Source organism: Lemur catta, chromosome 1, assembly GCF_020740605.2.
Source record: "Lemur catta isolate mLemCat1 chromosome 1, mLemCat1.pri, whole genome shotgun sequence".
Lineage (NCBI taxonomy): Eukaryota > Metazoa > Chordata > Mammalia > Primates > Lemuridae > Lemur > Lemur catta.
In genome coordinates, this window is record NC_059128.1 from 101,899,105 (window position 1) to 101,925,096 (window position 25,992).

At 39.2% G+C, this 25,992-nt stretch overlaps 1 protein-coding gene across 3 annotated transcripts in view; it reads left to right on the top strand.

Moving 5' to 3' along the window:
- BBS4 (Bardet-Biedl syndrome 4) overlaps positions 1 to 22,440 on the top strand; it is a 53,582-nt gene extending 31,142 nt beyond the window's left edge. Inside the window, exons 3-16 of one of the 3 annotated variants that reach the window (XM_045531496.1) lie at positions 11 to 90; positions 1,880 to 1,943; positions 4,645 to 4,756; positions 6,463 to 6,535; positions 10,824 to 10,877; positions 12,900 to 13,027; positions 15,399 to 15,453; positions 16,799 to 16,867; positions 17,899 to 18,051; positions 18,153 to 18,324; positions 20,155 to 20,224; positions 20,847 to 20,988; positions 21,509 to 21,710; positions 22,223 to 22,440. In XM_045531496.1, the coding sequence (XP_045387452.1) occupies positions 11 to 90; positions 1,880 to 1,943; positions 4,645 to 4,756; positions 6,463 to 6,535; positions 10,824 to 10,877; positions 12,900 to 13,027; positions 15,399 to 15,453; positions 16,799 to 16,867; positions 17,899 to 18,051; positions 18,153 to 18,324; positions 20,155 to 20,224; positions 20,847 to 20,988; positions 21,509 to 21,710; positions 22,223 to 22,332 (1,484 nt within the window). In that variant the 3' untranslated portion in view covers positions 22,333 to 22,440. Of the gene's footprint in view, positions 1 to 10; positions 91 to 1,879; positions 1,944 to 4,644; positions 4,757 to 6,462; positions 6,536 to 10,823; positions 10,878 to 12,899; positions 13,028 to 15,398; positions 15,454 to 16,798; positions 16,868 to 17,898; positions 18,052 to 18,152; positions 18,325 to 20,154; positions 20,225 to 20,846; positions 20,989 to 21,508; positions 21,711 to 22,222 lie in introns of those variants that run through there. The other 2 variants (XM_045531507.1, XM_045531516.1) reach the window with 2 other exon arrangements.
- Positions 22,441 to 25,992: the final 3,552 nt, after the last annotated feature.

The window sequence follows — 25,992 nt, forward strand, 5'->3', positions numbered from 1 at the left end:
TGTTACCTAGCTCCAGATTTTCCTATTTTGGAGAAGCAGAACTGGTTGATACATCTCCACTATATCCGGAAGGATTACGAAGCATGCAAGGTGAGAGATTGCAGTGACAGAGAAAATGGTGAAGCAGGATGTTAGCTAGGCCACACAGAATGTGGCAGTTTATAGCCCAGTAATAATATATGAATTCCTGTTTACCCGCATTTTCTGTATTGGTTAGCTTTTACTCTGATAGTTATGCTTAACAAACAACCTCAAAATTGCAGTGGCCCCCGACAGACATTTATTAGTTGCTCATGGGCTTTCAGATTGGCTGTGGGTTGGCTGGGTATGACTGTAGGCTGTGGGTCAGGTTCAGGTATGTTCCCTGTGTCTTGTATAAAGACCAAACTGAAAGGGCAGCCACTCTTTGGGATTTGCTGGTCTTCTGGTGGAGACAGATATTCAACTCAGTATATTATCTAAGTTTTTGATCTTTGGATAGGTGGAAAATGGTATTTCATTTAGTTTTATTTTATAGTTCTCTTATTATAGTGAAGTTGATCATCATTTATATATTTAAAAACTGTTGGTATTTCCCTGTCTCTATTTATCTCTTTGGTAACATACCATGTATGTTACAAACTTGCTAACAGACAGTAGTGATACTAACATGCAAAATATATCATCGGTGGTGTGGTTTTTGGCACTTGGAGCTTTGTAATCCTTCTCAGGCTGTGGTTTTTAATTTATAGCTGTGGCATTTATACCTATGGCAATGCACAGAACATTTAGTACCAGTATGGATCTGAAGAGATTCTCTTTCTTTTCCTTCTGTGATATTACTTGGAAATTTTTTCATATTTTTCTTAGCTTTCCTAGTTAGATTTTGGAAAGGAGTAATGGACCAGAGAGTAAATATTTTAGGCTTTGCAGGCCACATACAGTCTCTATCTCATATTCATCATCATCTTATTTTTTTAAATAATCATTTAAAAATATAAAAACTGGCTGGGCGCGGTGGCTCACGCCTGTAATCCTAGTACTCCGGGAGGCCGAGGTGGGTGGATCGTTTGAGCTCAGGAGTTCGAGACCAGCCTGAGCAAGAGCAAGACCCCGTCTCTACTAAAAATAGAAAGAAATTATCTGGCCAACTAAAAATATATACAGAAAAAATAAGCCGGGCATGGTGGCGCCTGCCTGTAGTCCTAGCTACTCGGGAGGCTGAGGCAGAAGGATTGCTTGAGCCCAGGAGTTTGAGGTTGCTGTGAGCTAGGCTGACACCACAGCACTCTAGCCTAGGCAACAGAGTGAGACTCTGTCTCAAAAAAAAAAAAAAAAAAAAAAAAAAAAAAAATATATATATATATATATATAAATATAAACTGTTCTTAGCTTGAGAGCTGTACAAAAATGTATGGGGCCTGTGAGTCCCATAGTTTGCTAATCCCTATTCTAGATAAAATAAGTAATTATAGGAAGAGATCTGTGATTTAAAAGACTGAATGAACTACTTTACTAGTCATTACTATACCCTAGGTTTCTTACGTGTACCCTTTGTCCATGTCTACCTTTTCTTTCTTTCTTTTTTAAATTTTTTTTTAGAAGCTCAGGCTGAAGTTAAGTGGCGCAATCACAGCACACTGTAACCTTGAACTCCTGGGCTCAAGGGATCCTCTTGCCTCGGCTTCTCAGCTAATTAGTCTGGCTAATTATTTTTATTTTTTGTAGAAATGGGGTCTCCCTATGTTGCCCAGGCTGGTCTTGAACTCCTGGCCTCAAGTGATCCTCCCACAGTGCTAGGATTACAGGTGCGAGCTACCACACCCAGCCATGTCTACCTTTTCTTAAAGACTTGAAGAAACGTAACTACTGTTTAGAAGTATTTTTCTTACTCTTTCAGGCTGTTATCAAAGAACAGCTTCAGGAGACTCAGGGGTTATGTGAATATGCTATCTATGTCCAAGGTAAGATAACGTATTCTCTTCTTGCTAGAGAAATATGCTTTGCCTAGATTCTTGAAAAAGAGCAAATAATTTAGGAAATATTTAAATTCAAATACAGTCACGCATCCATTAATGATAGGGATATGTTCTGAGAAATGCACCATTAGGCATTTTTGTATAAGTGTAGAGTGTACTTATACAAACCTAGATAGTATAGCTTACTACACACATAAGCTATATAGTATAGCCTGTTGCTTCTAGGCTACAAACCTGAACAGCATGTTATTGTACTGAATATTGCAGGCAGTTGTAACACAGTTGTAAGTGTATATAAACATAGAAAAAGTACAGTAAAAATACAATATAAAAGAGAAAAAATATGTACCATGAAAGGAGTTTGCAGGATTGGAAATTGCTCTGGGTGAGTCAGGTCAGTGGTGTGTGTGTGTGAATGCCTAGGACATTCCTGTATACTATGGTAGGTTTTATAAACTCTATATACATAGACTATACTAAATTTATTAAAACATTTTTCTCTTCAGTGATAAATTAAGCTTAGCTTATTAACTTTTTACTTTAGATGCTTTTTAAACTTTTTGACACTTGTAATAATAGCTTAAACCACAAACCACACTGTAGAACTGTACAAAAATATTTTCTTCATATCCTTAATCTGTAAGCTTTTTCTATTCTTAAACTTCTTTATTTTTTTACTTTTAAACTTTTTTGTTAAAAACTAAGATACACAGGCATGCACACACACACACATAAAAATATATATACAAGCCTAGGCCTACAGAGGGTCAGGATCATCAATATCATTATCTTCCACCTCCTCATCTTGTTGCACTAGAAAGTCTTCATTGTCAGTAACACACATGGAGCTGTCATCTGCTATGAAAATAAGGGCTTCTTCTGGAATACCTCCTGAAGGACCTGCCTGTGGCTATTTTACAGTTAACTTTTTCTTTTTTAATAAGTAGAAGGAGTACACTCTAAGGATAAAAAATATAGTAAATACATAAACCAGTAACACAATCATTTATTATCATTATCAAGTATTATGTAATTATGTAATTGTATGTGCTGCACTTTTATATGACTGGCAGTGCAGTAGGTTTGTTTATACCAGCATCACCACAAACATCACCACAAACAGGTGAGTAATGCATTGCATTATTATGATGGCTATGATGTCACTAGGTGATAGATATTATTCATCTCCACTATAATTTTATGGGACCACTGTTGTATATGTGGCCATCATTGACCAAAACATTGTTATGTGGTGCATGACTATAAATGTTCCACAAATTCAGTATTATCTTTTTTTTTTTTTGAAATCTGAACATAATTCTTGTGCTGGATTTGATTTCAAAAATGATTAGTACTGTTAAAAAAATTTGCTACCATTATTCACCGTTTTTTTAGTTTCTGGCTAGTGTTTTTTAGAATGGATGCTTAGGATTCCTGCCTCATGCAGTGGATTTCAAGGCCAGAAGATGTTTTTGGAAGGGTTCCTTGTCAAGCTAAAAAAGATGAGAAAAGGCTTGAGGATTTTTGTTAAGATGAGTCAGGATAAAAGGAGGAAGCCTAGAGGTACACAGGATAAAGCAGAGAATAAATTAAACTCATCAGAAACCACATATAGGAACCCTTGACTTTAGTTTTACTCTTTTAGTGCCATAAGTAGCATCCTTACTTTTTCCAGGAACTTTCTTTCTTTCCTTTTCTTTTTTTTTTCCTTTGAGACGAGGTCTTGCTCTGTCAGCCAAGCTAGAGTGTAGTGGTGTCATCATAGCTCACTGCAACCTCCAACTTCTAGGCTCAAGGGATCCTCCTGTCTCAGCCTCTTGAGTAGCTAGGACTACATACAGGTGCATGCCACCATGCCCAGCTAATTTTTCTACTTTTTTGTAGAGACAGGGTCTTGCTCTTGCTCAGGATGGTCTTGAACTCCTGACCTCAAGCAATCTTCCCACTTTAGCCTTCTAAAGTGCTAGGATTACAGGCATGAGCCACAAGATTCTTTAATGTAAATGAATGGTTTTGTTTACCATTAATCACATTTATAGTCTTCAGAATAATATATAATTTTTCTGACATAATTGTTAAGATATTGACACATTTAGGACATCATAGCAAAAAAAAAAAAAAAGCTCTTTTATTCTCAATATCACAAGTTCCAGATTTTCAGTGCCTGATATATTCTTCTGAAAACTTAGGCCCAGGGAAAATTATTGATTCTGATTGGTTGCTATACTGAAAACCAAAGTCTGAAATATTACTGTATTCTTTGCCAGAATCTCCCTGTTAGACTTGGGGTATTGATTGTGCTTACTCCATTTGAGAGCTCTCTTTGAAAACTATCAGGTAGAAGTCTGAATTACCATAATAAATAAAGCCTCTAGTGGGGAAGCCCCAAAATGTTCTTATTGTGAAGAGTTGTGTGATAATTTGCATGGGAACTGATTATGTGTGTGGCAGATGCTGGGAGTAGGGAAGTAGGTAGGTTTGAGTTACCTTATTAAAAAAGGTTTTAGCTTATCACCAGCTTTTCTTGTTGTTTCAACTCATCTGAAGTCTTATTTATATTAAAGACAAAATTATCCGAAGGATTTCTTTGATGTGGTTTTCCACTTTCTTCTCCAATTTTTCTGATGCCAGGCTCCATTCTTCCCAGAACATGGTTTTATTTTCTGTATTTTCTGTTTCTTGGCAGCATTGATATTTCGCCTGGAAGGAAATATCCAAGAATCCCTAGAACTCTTTCAGACGTGTGCAGTTCTCAGTCCTCAGTGTGCTGATAACCTCAAGCAGGTGGCCAGATCTTTGTGAGTACTGGTCGCTTGGAGGCTGTAGGGCACTCGCAAAGAACAATGTAAAATGCATTCTCAGGCACAGCTTGCTGCTGGCAGCCTGATCAGCCTGATACATAGGGGGAAAGTGGTTTAATAAGTATAATGGGATTTGTTTTGAACAGCATGGATTAATTTTGAAATTTGAGAAAATGAGATAACTAATATTAAGGAACTAAGGATTTAAAACACTGTACATTCTAGTTTGATGGGAGAACACTGATACTGTTTACCATGGAAATAGTGACATCTTGTGCCCTGAGTCCTCTAATCCTATTAGCAACCCATGGAATTTTTCTCATCTACTCTTCTAATACTTAACATAATGCTTGACACACAGTAGGTTTTTAGTAAGTACAGACAGTTCCTGGCTTCAACTTAACATGATTTTTCAACTTTATAGTGGTACAAAATTTTTTTATTTATTTTATTTTATTTTATTTTTTTGAGACAGAGTCTCGCTTTGTTGCCCAGGCTAGAATGAGTGCCGTGGAGTCAGCCTAGCTCACAGCAACCTCAAACTCCTGGGCTTGAGCGATCCTACTGCCTCAGCCTCCTGAGTAGCTGGGACTACAGGCATGCGCCACCATGCCTGGCTAATTTTTTTCTATATATAATTTTAGTTGGCCAGATAATTTCTTTCTATTTTTAGTAGAGACAGGGTCTTGCTCTTGCTCAGGCTGGTCTCAAACTCCTGACCTCAAGCGATCCACCCGCCTCGGCCTCCCAGAGTGCTAGGATTACAGGCATGAGCCACTGCGCCCGGCCTTATAGTGGTACAAAACTGATATGCATTCAGTAGAAACTGTACTCTGAGTACCCATACAACCTTCTGTTTTTCATTTTCAGTACAATAGTCAATCAGTTACATGAGATATTCAACACTTTATTATAAAATAGGCTTTGCGTTAGATGATTTTGTCCAACTCTAGGCTAATGTAAGTGTTCTGAGTATGTTTAATGTAGGCTAGACTAAGCTATGATGTTCATTAGGTTAGATGTATTAAATGCATTTTGGACTTAACAATATTTTCAACTTACTATGAGTTTATCAGGACATAACTGTTGTAAATTGAGGAGCATCTGTATTTGTTGAGTGAATTTCCTGAAGCTTCCTAGATGGAAGCAACCTCCAAAGTCTTAATAAGCTATTAGGTATACCCCCTTTCCAGTACTCTGTTCCATGGAGTTCCCATCTCCAGTTTCTTATCTACATTGTCATTCATACCTGCAGTGTTTTTGCAAAGAGCCTGATTTTCTTTTTTTCTCTCCAAATTCATGATCTAATATCAAGGAAAGAGACTTAGGCTTGGAAGGAAAGGACATGTCCCTAATGGATGATGATAAATGATGGCAGCTATTGTTTACCATGGAACATCACTTTTCTTATTTCTTTTTTGGTCTACATTTCTTGTACTTGTAGGAAAAAAAATTACAGAAGACTTTGACTAAAGTTGGTGTAGAATGAGACTAAGGCCCTGGAACAGCTGCCAGTACAATTCCTACAAAGAAAGCCTCTGCTGTTGGTGTATAGCGGCCTCACTGGCCAAACCAGCACAACCAGCTCATAGGGAAAAGGCTTCCAGAATTCTCTGCTGGATGAGATATGAGTAAAATGTGGGACTAGTGGGGTTAATCTAAGAATTTTGAGGTAATAATTATGGAAAATATATCTTCCACAGATTTCTTTTAGGAAAACATAAAGCTGCCATTGAAGTATATAATGAAGCAGCTAAACTTAACCAGAAAGATTGGGTAAGTAGGGAACTTTCAGATCTTTCTTATTAGTAAACATGCTGATGGTTCCATTTATCATATGGCTGTCTTATGTTATTATTTCTGAATTCTCACATGCCCAAAATGTCTTTATTTCATCCTCATACTTGATAGATGATTTATCTAAGTATAGGATCAAAAATGATGTTGCCTCATAGCTTTGCAGACATTGCTGCATGGTTTTCTAGGAGTCAGTGTTGGCGATAAGCAGTCTTTTACCAGTCTCATTTTCTTGATGACTCCACTTTCCTCTTTAGAAGCTTGGGGTGTTTTTTTCTTTATCATTGGAGTTCCAAAATGTCAGCAGTAGGCATCTAGTTGTGTTTTGTTTCTCTCTCATTTGTTTGACACTCAGTTGGCTCTTTCATTCTGAAGACCTTTGCCTTTCTTTGGGTGAAGGAAATTTTCTTTGAGTAATTCTTTGAGTATTTTTTCCCCTCCATTGTCTCTTTGTATCAATTGGAGATTGTATGTAACTGCCACAGAAAATTTGACTAAATGTTGGCTTTGCAAATTAGGGGTTTATTTTTTATTCTCATGACATATAAGAAGTCCAGGTAAGTAGTTGTTGGCATTGATTTGGTGGTCCTCGGTTGTCAAAGCTGAGAGTTTTTCCTCATGGTTACAAGATGACTGTTGCAGCTCTGACATCACATCTGCATTCTAGGGAGGGAGAAAGAGAAAGCAACAAGGAGAAAAGGACAGAGCCTATATCAGGAAAGCACAATTTTCCCACAAGTCCCCAGCAGACTTCCAGTTATGTATCAGCTACCCCTTCTGTAAGGAAGGCTGGAAAATGTAGTTTTTAATCTGGTAGCATTGCCATTCTAAACAAAACTACGGTTCTGTTAGGAAAAAAAGGAGCATAGATGTTAGATAGGTAACTATTAATATCTGTCACACTGTTTTCCACTCTCTATTAGACATGTTCTCTACCTATTCTCCATGTCCCTTAACTTGCCTCTCTCAGTTTCTACCTCCCTTTTCTTCTTGTAATAGCCTCTCCAATATCTCTGATTCTTGAAGGTCTGTTCTGGTTCCTAGAACTATCCATTTCTTTCTCTCTTCATTTTAGTTCTTTTTTTTTAACATTGGTTTTTTAAAAAAGTTTTTGATGATTATTGGAGAGATATAAATATCTATGAGTGAAGAATTAGATTTATTAGTACAGAGAATTAGCATGGGTTTCCTCTGCAGTTCATATGGCACTATTATTTTTGAAGTGTGTTCAATTTTTCAGTCAGTTTTCTTTTATAGGTCTGAAGATTGAGTTATTTTGAGTCTTTATGCTATGGAATATTTTATAGCTAACAGTCAGAGTGAAGCTATAGATAAAGAAAAATTTTTTTACTTTTTCATTAAGTTTTTTTTTTTTCAACAAATGTCTGCTATATGCCAGGCACTGGGCTAGGAGTGGGGAACCTGCGACTGGGCTATGGCTTGGAGATGCAAAAGTGGACTGGTGGATTATGAAAATCAACTAGAATAGGAAATACAGGAAGGAAGAGGAGCAAGTGTGGGGAGAAGTTGATGATGACAAATTAGAGTTGAATCCTGCCTTTCAGAGGATTTTGGGCATAAGTTTTAGGTTCTGGTATCTAAATCGAGATGTTTCCAGTGTATGGTTGGATATAGAAATCTAAGATGGACGTGTTCTGAGCTAGGATGTACATTTTGGAGTCAGCAACATAAAGTTGGTAATTGTAGAATGAGACCCAGGCCCTGGAACAGCTGCCAATGCAGCTGTTACTTGAGATTGGATGAGACAATCACCCTGAAGTGAGCTGAGGATGGAACCTTGGAAAAAAAAGTTTCAAAGGGCTGAGCAGAAGAAAAGAACCCATAGAGGGAGACAGAGAGGAGGTGAAGTAAGAGAGCTCAGGGTCAGAGGGGGAATGGAGTGTGTCTGTTAATCTATCCATTTGGTTAAAAGAGCTCGTTTGGTATTAACTGACTCACTTGAGATAACCATTGCATTGGCATTAGCAGAAGTAGTCATTCTCCAAATAGCCAGCACTCTACCCTACGTATTTCGTAAGTTCCTGGAGAAAACCTTGTACCCGTACTTTTCCAGACTCATTCCACAGGGTATTCCATAGTCTGGCTGCAACAGGGGAATAATCATTCCTTCTTTTGGAACAGCTCTGTTAAACAGGGAGAATTTCCCCTATTGACAAGTGAGGAAGTTGAGGCTTTGAAAGGTGGAATAACTTGCCAAAGGCACACAGTGAAGTGGTGACAGAATCAGAGATAGAATTCAAGCATGGAATCTAGGATTCCTTACTTTAGGCCTGTGATCTTTCCACTGTACCAACTGCCTTTGTAGGATGTCTGCTGGATTCCCTCACCTCATGAAAGATAGGATTTGACTCTGATTTGTTTGATTTTCCTTTCCACAGTTCCTTTGCTGTCACTTTGTTTAAGGCATATTGCTGCCTTCTGAAATAGTATCTATGCCAAATGATTTTAAAAGGTTAGGAGTTAGTTAGCCTTCAGGACATTTAAGGGACAGAAATGCTGTATTTCTCTATCTGCATGTGGACATTGTCATAGCTTGACAAAGAGGGAGGTACACAAGTTTTGGAGGCAGGCCTGAGTTCAGGTCCCAATGCTTTATAACGTGGGCATGATTTACATTGTGATTTAAGAAAAAAAATTTTTTAATGTAAGACATTTGTGAGATAATTGGAAATTTGAACATAATTGAATATTTAAAGCAATTAATATTTTCAAGTATGATATTGTGGGTAGGTTAAAAACCTTATCTTTTAGAAATACATACTGAAATATTTGTGGATGCAATGTGCTCTCTGGTATTTGTTTACAAAAGTAGTATAAGTAGATGGGCTATAGATTGGATAGTTGTTGGGACAGGATGATGAGTACATGGTGATTCTGTCTATGTTTATGTGTGGTTAAAATTATCCTTAGGATATAGAACTAAAAAAGAAGAGAAAAATTCCAGTGCTGGCACTTTTGAACTATGTTAAGTTAGGTAAACTACTAAACCTTTCTGAGCTTCAATTTCCTTATCTGTAAAATTGAAAAAATTATAACTATGTTACAGATTTGTTGGGAAAATTAAAGTAATATATGTGAAAATATCTGGCAAAAAGCCTGATGTATCTGATGTATAGTTAGGTGCTCAATAAACGATTGGTGTTTTGTTGTTATTTTAGGAGACTTGGAAAACATTAAACCGGTTTTTATCTCTGAGTCTGGGGATCCAAGATCCTTGGACAAGGACAGTTTCCCATTACTAAGAGGGTGGTCCTTACTACGTTTCCCAAGAGCAGTTTCCTCACCCCTGCTTTCTCTTTCTCTAAAGCTACCTTAAATAAATAAATGGGAGATTTATTATAAAGGAATTTGAGAGAATCCATAAAACAGTATCAGGAGATACAGGCTGTTCTTGTAGTGAACTAGAACTGAAAAGCTGTCAGCATCCAAAGTAGCTACTCTGCATTTTTGCTTCATCTTTTCATTCTGTAGATCAGAGGTTGACAAACTTTTTTGGTAAAGGCCAGTTGGTAAATATTTTAAGCTTTGCAGCTTCATACAGACTCTGTTGCAACCAGTTATCTCTGCAGTTCTTATGTGAAACAGCCATATGAAAACAAGTGATCATGACTGTGTTCCAATAAAACTTTATTTGCAAAAAAGTGCAGGGAATGGATTTGGCCTATGGACCATAGTTTTCCGACCTCTGCTTTAGATTTCGGTAGATGGCGCCAATGACATAAATTCCACCATACCAGCCTCCAGATGGCGCTGTCAGTCCTCAAATCCACATCACCTAGTGAATTTAGTGCTTGCAACTAGCTAGCTTCATTCCAATTCCAGATTCCTAGCGAAAGGACTTCAGTTGACTCAGGCGTTACTGTCTTTATCTATAGATAACTGTGGTGGCTAGCAGCCCTCTCAGCAGTGGCTGCGGGTAGTCTTTTCTGAGAAGAGGGCACAAAAGGAATGGGTGGTAGGCAACTCTTAGAGAAAAAGGGTGTAGAGATAGGCTGGGTATGTACCCCAGGGTACCACGTAGATCCAGGAAGATCACATGTTTATTCTGCTATTATTTCTTATTAATCTATTTTTTATATTAAACTCATTTTGTAGAATTAAATATCTTTGAGTATGAACTAGTAAAAAAAAAAATGACTATAGTGCATATTTTAAAGTTTAAACTTAATCGCTAGATGTCTGTTGTTTCACTCTAGTACTTACTGTGGAATTATACCTAAGCTGTTTTCCTTTCTTTTGTGTGTAGGAGATCTGCCATAACCTAGGAGTTTGCTATATTTACCTGAAGCAGTTCAACAAGGTAATTTGTAGAAGTGGTGATGGATTTCACTGAGGGTACACTGCCACTGCTCGTTTTGTGTTATTATCCCTAGTGCTTGCAGAGGTTTTTGGAAGTGAAACTTGAAAGTGCTTTTATATATTTTTCCCCATTTTTTAATTCTCCTTTGTCATTGTTCATCTATTTCTTTCTGCTTTTAACAAGAAAGGAAAATTCTAGAAGTACTATGAGGGAATGGCAATCTAATTGCTTTTCCCCTCTCTTCTTTTTCTTTACACCCAGTTTAATTTTCCAGTATAGAAACAAATGTTTAATAAGACATAAATATCAAAAAGTGAACCCTTAAGTCTTAAAGGTGTAATCATGACCAGGTGAGCCATCTCATGCTCTGACAGCAACTAATTTTAGTTTTTAAGGTCATTAAAAATGAATTTTAAATTTTAAGTTGATCTTATTTCTGAGAATTTTTAGATTTAATTTTTTAGTTATTTTCCATGAGGAGAATTTATATTTCATTTTGGTTAAGCTGTAGGCTCTAAGGCTCTTAGAGAAAACAGTTTGAGCTTCCCTTGGTACTCAGATAAAAAATATATATATCTTAATTGAGGAACAGATGCAATTATTGAGAACTCTGAAAGTTAGTGATGGTGGGGTTGGGTAGTTTCCTTCATAGAGCTCATATTCAGTGATTGTGAAGTTCTCCAATTCTCCTTTCTCCAGTGCCACCAGGACTGAGGATCTAAATGAGTTAATACCCATTTGACAATGTTTAGTTTGTGTCATTTTGCAGACTGGTGTAACCTAATCTACCCTTCACAGGTGTGAAAAAAAATCTGCCCAGCAGCAATTGAGGTGTAGGAATAACTTTTTCTCCTGTGAGACAGATAATAATATATATAATACAAATAAATTATACGTATATATATATATATTTAGTGGGCCCGTTAGGTTTTCTGGATGGATCTACAGTTTTATGTACTTAGCTAGGAGATTTTTCTCTTCAGAGAATATTTTGAGCAGGTACATTGCTATTCACAGGATTAATTCAGAGCCTGGGGAGAAGGATTAGTCTTTGGTTGGCCCTGTTCTGAGGAGAAGAATTATATTTATGTATTTATTTTTTATTTTTTTGAGACAGAGTCTCACTCTGTTGCCTGGGCTAGAGTGCCATGGCACAGCAACCTCAAACTCCTGGGCTCAAGCGCCTCAGTCTCCCGAGTAGCTGGGACTACGGGCGGGCATGCACCACCACACCCGGCTAATTTTTTCTATTTTTAGTAGAGATGGGGTCTTGCTCTTGGTCAGGCTGGTCTTGTACTCCTGAGCCCAAGTGATCCTCCCGCCTCAGCCTCCCAGAGTGCTAGGATTATGCAGGCTTGAGCTACCGCGCCCAGCCTGAATTATATTTAGATTTTACTGTAAAGCTAACAGGCTAAGCCAATAAAATACCTGGCATTTATATAAATACTTGTTGAATCAGTGAATGACTAAACAAAACCCTTTTGTTCATCTACTAGGATATAAGCTCCTCCGGAGCAAGGAGTTTGTTTCGTTAACTCTAGAATACCTACCATCTAGAAAGCAGGCACTCAGTGAATACTTGTTGAGTGAATAAAGAAGAACAATCTCTTCATTCATTTATCATCACATTGGTGGGGAAAATGAGGCCCACCCTGGGGAAAGTTGTACAGTTGGTCAGTGGTGCAACTGGGATTGAGTTTAGTGTAGTACTCTACACTGTAATATGATGTTCCTTTTGACTTATGAAGTATAAGTCATGGGTGTGTGAATGTCAAGCAGAAAACATTCAGAAAGATTAACCATCATGTATAAATTCTCCCAAGTGGCTCCGAAGCAGATATCCCATGTTGCCAGCTGTCCTGTCAGCAGGATAGTTTTGTTCTGTTTTGGTCTTTGGGTAATGGGGGCTATTTGCTGAAATATGATGTTCCTACATCTGTACAGCAGGAGCGCTGAATAATATAAAGCCATTGTTTTTTAGTCATAGTAATTTGTTTTTCTTTATTCTTTCAAACTTGTCAGGCACAAGACCAGTTGCACAATGCCCTACATCTTAATAGGCATGATCTGACTTACATAATGCTGGGTAAGATCCACTTGCTGGAGGGAGACTTGGACAAAGCCATCGAAATCTACGAGAAAGCAGTGGAGTAAGTGTGTCTGTTTCCTTTAGAGAGATGAGTAACTAAAAAAAAAATCAAGTGGATATATGAACTCCCAAGCCTAACAGAGGGAATTTGTTTGACTGATTACTGGTTGTGTGTGTTAGAGTAAGGTTAAACTGAGGTTTAGGTTAGGAGCTCCCAATATCTTCTGTAAGGTGTAATAGACTATGTTTCTTACCTTTCGGGATGGCCGCTCTAGGTTAGCTGGGCAGCTCTGTTCCACAAGGTCAACCAGGGATATCCAGGTTTCTTCCTTGTAACTCACATTCTTTAGGTTGTCATCTTCACCTGCATGGTTGAAACTGAATATAACATCCATGTTCCAGGTTGTGGTGGGGGTCGATAGTATGGGAATAAGCATCCGGTAATAAGTTTTAAATGACCCAGAGATTGCACATATCATTCCTGTTCACATTCCATGGTTCAAAATTAGTCAGGTGGCCACACATAGCTGCAAGGGAAGTGGTTAGACATGTACTCAGGAGGAAGGGAAGAACAGATGTGGGGGTCAACTTGCAGTCTGCCATTTTGGTTTTATACTTTACAGCAGATCTTATGTGTTCAGAGACATTATTAAGGACAGAAATCTTCTGCTTTAGTAATAAACATCTGGCCTTATTAGCCAGATGAGACCAATATCTTGTTTTTTTTAAAACATCACTAGGATGATCCAAATTCCTGTTGATAATGGAACTGACTGGCTTTCCCATGATGGTGTTTCATGTTTTTTCTCTAGGGATGCATGCTGTCTTATCTTTTCTGTATAAGGTCTTGTCCTGTTTCTTTTAAGTAGGATAGCTGTAGCAAAATACTTTAAGTGTCTCATTTGTTTGGTCACTTAATAGAATGTCTAGTCTGTGGTGCAAGGCCTATTATTTCTAATAATTACGCTCTGAACTAATGTTGGATTTCTATTAATTTATTAATTGCCTTTGTCTTCTACCATGGTAGTAAATTTTCTGGTTATATCAGTCACAACACTGCTTTCTGAATTTTCTTCAACTACATTTTGTGTCTAAAAAGACAGAAAAATCCCTTGGTTTGTTAAGCTACAAAAGAGATTTTTGTCATTAAAAGCCTGTTTATATGGGCAAGTAGTAAGGAGTCATGTAACACATATTAAGTGCTTCTGTGGTGCTAGGTAGTAGCCCTGTTCCCTGACCCCTGCCTTATAGAAGTAGATTCTTTGAGATTAACACACACAAATCCTAAGAGAGACGTTCTACAGTGACTGGTCAAGGACATAAGTCACTAAATTTCCCAAAGGAAAAGCGGAGACAGCTGACAATTTTGAGCTAGAAACCATTGTTCATGATTAACAGCTTTGGAGAGAGTAGTCATGTTGTAGCCAGGGAACGGATACTACCAGAATCACAGAAGTTGCCTGGCTTTGGGAAGGGAAGTGATCAAAATAGATACTTACTATGGCAGAAAGTGAAAGGCAAATTCTCAGTTTAACTGAGAAATCTTTGTGTGGCCAGCTCAGACCTCCCTGTCTGGGGCTGCGGCTCTTCTGGTTCTGGTCTCCCTACAGGTAACCAGTGCCCTACATTGTTCCTTAGAAGCAGGAGACATTGTTGCTTGCCCTTTGGTGTTTTAACTGTTGAAACTGTCTAATGATCCTGTAGTCAGATTATCTTAACTCAGTGTCGCTTTGGTTTTGTGACAGAGACAAATAGTAGTGAGGGATTGAGAAGGCAGATAGTGTTTTATATAATATGCCAGTGTTTACACCCGAAGGCCAATGGCTAATTCTTTCCTAGAGTTGGTATGTGGCTTCCTTCTTCTGTTTAGTTTGGCTGTTCAGGGTGGCTTTTTGTTTAATTTGGAGAACATGGCATTAGGGGCCTTGGGATCCTAAATTACACAGAAAATTATGCTGCCTGGTGTTGTGAGCACAGTGAGACAGAAAAAAAAAAAAGAAATCCCACAAGAGGGAACTGGCTAAACTGTGTGTTCTAGACTGATTTGATTTTAAAGCATTCTTTAGTTTTATTTGTGTGATCAAGACAGTCACACAAACCATTCCATTCCATAGATTCTTTTTTTTTTTTTTTTTTTTGTCCTTCTGTACAAACAACTCCTAGAATCCATAGATTCTTTCTTAGGATTTTGGCCCTAAGAAAGGAGTCTAGATTGTAAGTCCCATTTCTTTCTTGCTGAGCAGTCCTCCCTATAGCCGGGGTTGAGATGACGTACTTTTGAAGGAAAGGCCCAAATTGTCTTCTGGTATTTCCATGGGAAGTAGGAGGCACAGTAGAGTCTCTCAACTGTTGCACAAGGGCAGATGACTGTGTGTGCATCTCACTGTCTCTCGTCCACATCTTGTTTCCCTCTGAACATCTCTGTGTTGCAGGTTCTCACCAGAAAATACAGAGCTTCTTACAACTTTAGGATTACTCTACTTACAGGTAATGACAACTCTTTACTCATTCATACATTGATGTTAGAAATGCTTTTGGGCTTGTGTGTATGGTGGTTTTCCTGCATTTTGATATTTAACATATTTTACTAAAGGTCATATGAAGCACATGAACCTTGCTTACTGCATTAAGTATTCTTTTTTTTTTTTTTTTGGAGACAGAGTCTTGTTTTATCGCCCTGGCTAGAGTATAGTGGCGTCATGATAGCTCACTGCAATCTCAAACTCCTGGGCTCAAGCGATCCTCTTGCCTTAGCCTCCTAAGTAGCTGATGCTACAGGCATGTGCCACCACACCCAGCTAATTTTTTCTATTTTTGGTAGAGACAGTATCTTGCTGTTGCTCAGGCTGGTCTTGAACTCTTGACTTCAAGTGATCCTCCTGCCTCAGCCTCCCAGAGTGCTAGGATTATAGGCGTGAGCCACTGCACCCAGACTGTATTATTTAGTATTCTTTGGTAAAGGAATTAATTTTCTGCATTTGAATTGGAAGCAATTCTGTTTTAGCCTAGTGCATTTATAATTTTTATCTAACCAAGGAAATAACATATATGTGAAATAACTGGTCTTGGGGGCTGTTATTTTGTTGTGGGGAGAGAAACTGTGACATAAGTCAGCACTTCCTAGGGCTTTAGGACAAATGCCATTTCTGTTGTTTTTTTTTTTCCCCCTGCCAGAACCTTATAGGGAAAGAGAAAAGGCAAAGCATACTTTATCTAGAATAAGAAGTCTCCTCTCCCCTCCACGTTCCTGAGTGTGAATGGGATTTTTTTAGCTCCACTGCTTCTCTGTATCAGCCTGAGGACCTGGGGTTCAGGGATCCCTAGGGACCTCGCTGCACACCCTGCGCCCCCCTCCCCCCCAATTTCCCAAGTTCCACATTCAGCTGATTTTGCCTCCAGCTCTGACTCTGTGGTGGCCTTTATGTATATTTCCTTTTTCTTTAAAAGTAATCAGGAGCTTAACCTTTGGTCTTTCTGGGCTTTGGCTTGGGAGGTTGGCCCCAAAGGAGATGAGGCTAACCAGCCCATTTTCTGCTAAGAGGCATTAATGTGGAACAGCACTGGTGTGACCAAGATGATTCCTAGCAAATAGATACTTTGACCTGATCAGGGGACAAATAGGAGGAAAACCATGAATATGGGGAGAAGTTTAGTTTTTTTCTTTATCTGGTAACTGTAGCTCTTTTCTTTTTCCTTTTTTTTTTTTTTTTTTGGTTGTCAAGAGAACTCACAAAGGTCAAAAGTTAGGGTGCTTTCTGTTCTGGGTTTGGTTGGCCCCTTAACTGCCATATCGCCTGCTGCTGTAAATTTTCTGGTTTGCTTTTTTCCCTAGCTTGGCATTTACCAGAAGGCATTTGAACATCTTGGAAATGCACTGACTTATGACCCTACCAACTACAAGGTATTGCAGGCTATGAAACCCCAGAGCCTTCACATACATGTTCCCCTGCTCCTAGAGGTCATCTGACCCTGGAAAGCAAGGGAATAGCTTCCTCATTTGGATACCTGAGAAATTACCTTTTTCTTAGAAAAATTATAAGAGGAAGCTCTTCTTATTTGAAAATATTGTAAAGTGTTGGTGCTTTGCTTCTTATCTTCTAAAAGAGCACATGTGTGATAACAGGCCTATAATCTCTGCAGAAAGCAAAATCGTAGTGCTGTTGAAGTTTATGTGTTACTTAGGAAGTTAGCAATGCTTCCACAACTGTAGTCAAAAATAATTCTGGTGAAATGACTTCTAGACTCCTAATGAATTTGAGATTACAACTTTTGTCTAGATGTGACTTTGGGGATAAGAAGGAAAGGAATATCATCAAATGGTTGAATATCACTGAAGGAGGTGCAGCGTGCAGCAAGACAGTTTGTTGAAGGACACAAACTCAGTCCTTATTTAGGAAGTCATATTATCCTGACTCTGTTGGCTCCCCACCATGGTACCTTTCCTTAGAGGAATGAAAGGGGTGGTCTGATGAAACTTAAATCTGACTCACCCTCTGTTCTATGGCAGAAAGAGCTGTAACTTAAGTAGCCAAGGACAGGTATATTTGAGGTGGCTAGGACACTTGTACCAAGTAGAGGCTGCAGAGAAGAGATTAAAGGCAGTTTTTACTTAAAGGAGCCTGGTATTCATTCTGAAATACTGACTTCCCTGGCTAGAAGTAGGAAACAAATCAGATGGTTATAGCCAGTGACATTTTATCTTTTCTCTTTTTTTGTACTGTGCCAAAGAGGGTCATAGTGTGAGGTACGGGTACATTCTTCAGCATTTGTCGCAGTAGCTTGGATATATTATTTATGTCCCTGGAAGTTTTTCAGTGCCATCTGTGCTGACAGGCCTGCTGAGTATCCACGTGTAGGAAGGCTACCTCGCTGTGGTAGCCTTTTGGGAATGACTGAATTATTATACTGACTTTCTATGTGCCATGTTTTCAGGCCATCTTGGCAACAGGCAGCATGATGCAGACCCATGAGGACTTTGATGTTGCCCTCACCAAGTACAGAGTTGTAGCTTGTGCTGTTCCAGAAAGTCCTCCTCTCTGGAATAACATTGGCATGTGTTTCTTTGGCAAGAAGAAATATGTGGCAGTGAGTGTCCCCTCGTGTTCCTTGTTTGTGTTCATACATGTGGTTATTGGGTCTGCTTAGCTTGCCCCACCCCCTCATTGAGTGCCTTCTCTCTCCCGTAGGCTATCAGCTGCCTGAAACGAGCCAACTATCTGGCACCCTTTGATTGGAAGATTCTGTATAATTTGGGCCTTGTCCATTTGACCATGCAGCAGTATGCATCAGCTTTTCATTTTCTCAGTGCGGCCATCAACTTCCAGCCAAAGATGGGGGAGCTCTACATGCTGTTGGCTGGTAAGAGACATTTATATGGAAAGCCCCCTCCACAGTCTGTAATGAGGGAAAAATGGGTTAGAATCATAGGTCAGTGGCTAAATGTCCCATAGAAGCCATTCACTTGGAGATCCTATAGGAATATGGATTACCGTCCTAGAGCTTAAAGAAATAGAAAAGATGACAAAGTAACTGGTTGCTTCTAACCTGGGGGAATTTCAGTCAGAAACCAATAGTTAAATCAAGATCATCCCTAGTTCACCTTTTACTAAGTTTTTCCTCTTGGCTTAACAATTCATTTTTACATATATTGAGTCCAGCTAAGTTCCAGATATCTAGTGTTAAGAGCTTGGGCGTTAAGTGTGGTCCTGCCTCCACTACTTACAATGTATACTTAGGGTTGATGTGAGGATTACATTAAATATTCAGTGAATAAAATATATTGGTTTTATTGAAATACTAGTTTTTGAAAACTATTTTGTGGTTATATAATTGGTCTATTATGATTAAAATGGTGGTGGTTACCATAATTGGTTCCTAGGTGGTAGTTCTAACTTAAGCTATCTTATGTTGAAACCTTTATCATTTCTGAGCATAATATTTTATAGAATGTGGTTCCATTCCTGAAACTCCATTTTATGCTATACAAATACTACAGTTGATCATAAATATAAGTTAAAATTAATCACTTTAAAATTATATAAAACCATTTAATTTAAAAGGACTGATTAAAATATACTTTCTAAGGAATATTTTCTCTATATACCAAACTTATTAAATCTAAGCCTAAAAGCAGTTTCCCTGTGCTTATTGACAGTAGTCTTCTGGTGGGTTTTTTGGTCATTACTCTGGGGTTTTTATTCATAAGAGAAAGTCTGCAAAAGCAATCAAGAGGTGGTTATTCTCTGAGGGTTGCCTGAATACAGAGATAGCCCTGTTCTGATGGTACCTAGAAATGTAAACAGCCATAATGTAAGGCGTCAGCAGCAATTCTAACTTTACAAAGTAGAGATGGCATTCACATTGGATCCTGAAGGACAGGCTAGCATGGAAGAGCACAGAATGGCTGAGGAGCCACTGTGGACAAAGGCGTGCAGCCACGAAACTCCAGTGTCCCTTGCAGTTAGTTAGTGGGCAATAGTGTTAGAGAATGTGGTGAGAGATGGGTCAGGAAAGGTGGCCTGTAGTCAGATTCCGGAGGGCCATGAGGACAGCGCCAGCGCCAGGACTTAAGACTTTCTTGGAGGCCGTGTTTGTCCACTTGTATTCTTAGATCTCCTATAAGGTGCCTGGTAGGAGTGAGTGCATAGCTGGTGGGGAGGTGGAGTGGGCAGAGCTTCCAGAGCAGCTGTTTTTATTTGTTTTAAATATTAGACATCAAGGAGATAGTGATAGGGGGCAGGGGAAGTATTCTATTGCTAAATAGAAGTTTAAAGATCATGGTTGTAGGTGATGGGGAACCAGTGAGGATTCTTAAGTAGGATAGTGATGTGGTCAGATTTGTTTGTAAGTTAGTGAGATATACCTGGTGGCATTGTGGAAAGTGGAATGGAGGCGGGTGGGGATATTGCCACTGGGGAAAAAAATGGAAAGTCTGGAACTATTTGAGCCTCCACAAGGGCATTGCCAGAAAAGAAACTGCAAAAATAGGGTGCGCAGAACTTGGCAACTTATTAACTGTGGAGAAGGGATTGTTGAAGATGGCACCAGGTATCTGACCTGATTGAGTAAACTGTGGTGCCATGAGCTGAGAGGGTGGAGGAGGAGTTCAGTTTGGGGGCAGTCTTGAAATGCACCTTTTGATTTCTAAGCTGAACTCTCTAGCTGCAGTGCTCACTTTCTTTGTTGCAGTGGCTCTGACAAATCTGGAAGATAAAGAGAATGCCAAGAGAGCCTACGCAGAAGCAGTCCGCCTGGATAAGTACGCTGCTTTGTTGGAAATGGTACTGGGGAGAGCTGGACTTGCTAATGCCATGAGGGACCATTGCATTGGTGCCACCGGAGTCAGCCCAGCTGCTCCTCCATGGCCTTTGTACACAGCAGGCGCAAGTGTGGAAGTGTGTGGTCCCTAACCATGCAGTGGCTCATTTCTGAGAAAATGTTTCCAGTCTCAGTTCAGTAGTCAGGAGGCCAGAGAAAGTTGGGCTGGCAGTGGGCTTGGGTTGCTGATAGCTGTGGGCTAGGTGGAATGTCAGATGGGACTCTGGGCTCAGTTTAACTTAAGGTGATCTTGACTCTTCCAGGATTTATTCCACTGGCCTCTGCTAGACAACAGTGTAGGGGTCACTTTTACAACCCTGATCTGGGAGGTCACTGTTGAGGGCTGAGATGTCAGACGTGATCCCAATACCTGCTTTACTGGTTGGGCAGTTAATTCCTTGATTCTTCTCCGCAGGTCCACGTAGCATGTGTTCCCTCCTTGCTGCATAATGGAAAACTCTGTTTAACCAGTTTTGTTTTGTTTTTGTATAATGAGAAGGCTCTCTAAGTGACCGTTTGTCATAAAGCCCCAGCTCCGCGGATTCCCTGTCTGTCTGCCACAGGTGTAACCCTTTAGTAAACCTGAACTACGCTGTGCTGCTGTACAACCAGGGTGAGAAGAGGGGTGCCCTGGCCCAGTATCAGGAGATGGAGAAGAAGGTCAGCCTCCTGAAGGACAGTAGCTCTCTGGAATTTGACTCTGAGGTATGTCTTTTATTAGCTCTCAGGAGTCATAAGCAAGCTGTCAGGAGACTTGGGAACAAACCCAAATACAGGTATAGGCTCTTGGCTCTTTTGGCTTTGATGTTCTTGGCAGCATGAGTTCATCGATTAGTAACAACCTGAGAAAAACTTTCCTAGAATAATAAAAGGGAATTCAGGCTTACTGAGTTATCTGTTACAGTGCTAATACAACTCATCTAAGTTGAGGTCTGTGTCTCCTTGTCTCTTCCTCCCACTTCCCTTCATGTAGGAAAGGTAGAGGTTACCCCAGTAATGCAACAAACTTGAAATGTTGGGTTTTGAGATCCTGTATGAACCCCCTTGCCATCCACTCAAAGCAATCTGTATTCTCTGCTGTTTGAGAGTAATTTCTTTCGATAAGTACTTCCTACCTGAAATGCTATTTCAGCTAAAACCCCTGGTGGAAGAGTAAGAAAGAGGTGGGTTGGCTTATCTCTGCTAGGCATGCCTGTGACTTTTTTTCTTCCTTTGTGGGCACAAGATGGTGGAGATGGCTCAGAAGTTGGGAGCTGCTCTTCAGGTTGGGGAGGCACTTGTCTGGACTAAACCAGTTAAAGATCCCAAATCAAAGCAACGGACCATTTCAACGAGAAAATCTGCCAGTTTCCAGCAGCCTCTGGGCTCTAATCAAGCTCTAGGACAGGCAATGTCTTCAGCAGCTGCATACAGGAAGCTCCCCTCAGGTAGGAAGTTATACAAAGCTCCATGAAGACCTACTGGGTATGAGCCACATGTGCCAGCAAAGACATCACAGCTTTGAGTGTGGTTTGGACTCTTCAGACTCGTAACATGTCCAAGGTGGTATTGGCCAGAAAGGGGGAAAAAAAACACAGGGTGGCCAAACCGGCACTTGTTTCCATAAGGCAAGCTGTGTAGCAGGTAATAGCTACTTGCAGGCTTAGCTGAATGGTCAATACACTGGGTCTTTATAGCTTTCAAGTCTAAAAATATTAAGTGTACTTACTAGTTCACTGCTTTATCATAAGTTAGCACAGTGTAGGAAATTAAAGATTTCTTTCAGTGACTGATTACGTTTATTTCTTCAGTTATGGTCTTCCCTCATAGCTGCAAAGATACACCACAGTCCCACTAGTCCCAGAAAATACAGGGTTTCCTCTTGAAATTGAACAGCAAAACTAATGATTTCTTTTGGAATAGTGGAACTGAGAATTCAAGCTATTTATTTTGTTACTAGGTGTTGAAGGACCATCCCAGCTCACAAAGCCACCATCTCTTCCTCTGGAGCCAGAGCCTGCTGTGGAAGCAAGTCCAACCAAAACATCAGAACAAATAAGAGAAAAATAAGAGTAGGGTGACCCCAGAGTAGGGGTTTCTTGGGTGAAGATGTGCCGGATGGGGAAAGGTCACGTGACACAGGCAGAGTAGAGGCCAGTACTGTTCCCTGGCAGGCACCACAGAATTAAAACACAGAGTGCAGGGTTTATTGTGACGATCATGAGGAGCCTAAGGTCCTTCCTACCTACCTTGTAATAGCATTTGAAGTAGGAAGCCCTCTGTTGGTCCCAAAAGCCAGGAAATAGGGAGAAGTCAGCATAGACCATTCCTTTAGGAATTGGGAACAAGGCTTGAGGTTGTTTGGCTGTAGCTCCCAGTCAGCAAGGCATATCATGCTGTTTGCTTCTGAAAGGAGACTTTTATCTCCTGGCTGACTCCTTTCTTTGTGCAAGAAAAGGCTGAGAAAGACCTCTGCTCGTTAGCCCTGTAATGACAAAGCCTTGGCTTGACTGGGGTATATTAGTCCTCAAAGCAAACACGAATCTTAAAAAAAAGCTAAATCAAGGCCCAGACTGCTGTGTATCCCAGCTGCATTTGCCAAAGGGAGTCCAGACTAAGTCCCTATATTTTGTTTTGAGAGAGGTCAGTCTAGAAGCCAGATGATGTCAGCATGGTAAGAAGTAGGAGCCAAGGGCTGGTCTAGCACCAGCACCAAAGATCTAAAATTTTAAAAAGAAAAAAAAAAAAAAAGAGCTTCTTAGCTGAGTAATTTTTATTTAAGACAAAGAATGATAACCATTGACCAGATGCTATCAATACATTATCTATACGTACTTTTAAGAATAAAGATTACATATCATCATTCCTTTGGGGAAAGTTGTTACTCAGGCATAAAAATAAGAGATTATGATAAAACCTTTTAAAAATAACCTATGCTCACAGTCTTCCCTTACCTGTTTCCAAGCCTCCTTTGAAACTAGAGGAGGATCCTCAAGGTCAAGTTCCTACTTGGTACCTGCATGGCCACTGTAGCAGCCCTGATGGATGACAGGCCAGTGATTTGTTTACTGAGGGCTGGTCCCCATTTTGTACTTGAAGTGCCTTTCAATCATAATAATTTGAAGGTGAAAACTGACCTACTGCCCAACCAAATTGTGGAATAATTAGCTCACTGAGCAGAAACCTCTTCAGTTCTCATATCTAAGAATAAAGAGCTGGTATCAGAAGTGACACCCTCTCCCATACAGCTGGAATGTGGCAGAACTGGGTTTTGTACCCTGAGCAGTTGAGAAAACTCACTTCTACATCAGCATAATCTCGTGTCCTAGACTGAACTGGCCTAGTTACTGAAACTGAAAAGGTTACTGAAGAGATCTCAGTGAGAAATAATGGAGGTGTAACTAAGACTGAGATGGAGAATAGGAGGAGGGAGATGTGAACAATTTAGGAGCTAAAAGCAACAGATACTGGGGACTGATTGGATATGGCAGCTAAAAATAGACTGTGGGATGGGTGCCCATTTCTGAGCTTAGACAACCAGGGTGAGTATACAAATCAAGAGTAAAGGAATATTGGACTAGGGTCAAGGGTTGGTTTTGGAGTCTAGTTTTAGACGTTAGACACCTGAGTAGCTGGATTTCAAGGGGGAAATGTGGTTTGAAGATAAAGATTCAGGAGTAATTTGGATTTTGGTGATACCATAGATTTGAAGGGAGTCACTCAAGGAAAGGTAGGAATAAGAAGACAGAGTACCAAAGAAGAAAAATAAACCTTTAAAGGGAAAAGCAGAAGAACCCACAAAAAAGACAGGAGAAGCACGTGATACAGGAGAAAAACCAGGAGAGTGGTGTTATGGAAGTCCAAGGAAGAAAAGGCTGAGGAAGGGAATAGTCATCCTCATTGAACTCTTCCAACGGAGAGGTACTGTTATCCCCATTTTATAAAAGAGGAAGCTGAGGTTGGGAGAGGCAAAATGAATTCTCCAAGGTTTAAGTGGCGGGACCCAGGATTTAAATCCAGGTCTGATGTGAAGCTGCTTCTCTTAACTATCAGTCATCAAGTGATGGTATACCTTTGGCAAAGTAATGGTAGCAACAGAAACCCAAGGACTTGAAGGCTGAAGAAGTGGAGATTGGACTACTCTTATTTCAAAAAGCTATAAAATAAGCCTCAAAGATCAAAAGATTGAAATTTATAGAAAATATTCTCTGACCACATGAGATTATATTAGAAATTAATAACATATCTATAAAAATCCCTAACTGGAAATTAAACATACTTGTAATAACTCATAAATCAAGATAGAAATCAAAAGAAAATAAAAAATATTTTGAACTGAATGAAAACAAAATTTGTAAGATTCAGCTAAAAGCATTTCTTAAAGGGAAACTTAGAGTTGTAAATGCTTCTATTACAACAGAAGAAAGGTAGAAAATCAGTGGTAAAGGTTTCTACCTTAAGCTAGAAAAAGAAGAGAAGAACCCAAAGTAAATACAAGGAGAAAGCAGACAAATATTAAAGAAAGATTTTTAAAGCCCCAAATTCTATGGGGAAAAATTGACAAATCCCAAGCTAAACTAATCAAGAAAAAAAGACAAATTACTAGTCTCAGGAATGAAAGAGGAGATAGCATTACAGATCCTACAGACATGAAAAAGATAAGGGAATATTATGAACAATTTCATGACAATAAGATTGACAACTTAGGTGCAATGGACAAAAATCTTTGAAAAATATAACATACCAAAACTCAAACAAGATGAAATGTAAAACCTTAATAAGTCTTATATCTATTAAAGAAACTGAATTTATAAATTAAAAGTTATCCAAAGCAAATGCCTTGCCCAGGTGATTTCACTGGTAAATTCTATCAAACATACAAGGGGCAAAATAAATTCAACCTTATAAAAATTTTCAGAAAATAGGAGCAAGAACTTCTCAACTTGTATGAGGTCAGCATTACCATCATATTAAAACTGGAAAAAGACATTACAAAACTAAAGACTGTTATCATGCATGACATAGGTATAAAACTCCTTAACAAAATATTAGCAAATCAAATCCAGCAACAAATACTAATAAAAAGGTTAATGTTTATATCATGGCCAACTTGGGGTTATCCCAGGAATCCAACCTTGGTTTAATATTTGAAACCAAAGTACTCACATGCATTAACAAAAGAGAAGAGTCATATGATTTGTAGATACAGAAAAAAGCAATTTTTAAAAATCCATCATGCAAAAGACCTGATAAAGGACTGTAATCCAGCATAGACAAATCACTTTAAAAACTCAACAGTAAGAATACAACCTGATTGAAAAATGGACCAAAGACCTTTACCTCACCAAAGAAGATATACAGATTACAAATAAGTCTTGATTCAGTTTAGGTCAAGGAAAAAAAAAAAAAAGCAGATGGCCATATGCTCTACATCCTGCGTCATCAGGGAAATGCAAATTCAAATGAGATACCACTACCCACCTATGAGAATGGCCCAAATCCAGGAAACTGACTCCACCACATGCTGCTGAGGATATGGAGCAACAGGGACTTTCATTCATTGCTGTTGGGAACACAAAACAGTACAGCCACTTTGGAAGACAGTTTAGCAGCTCCTTATAAAATTAAACATACTTTCACCATACAAGTCAGCAAACTCCTTGGTATTTACCCATTGAAGTTGGAAACTTACATCCACACAAAAACCTGCACATGGATGTTTATAGCAGC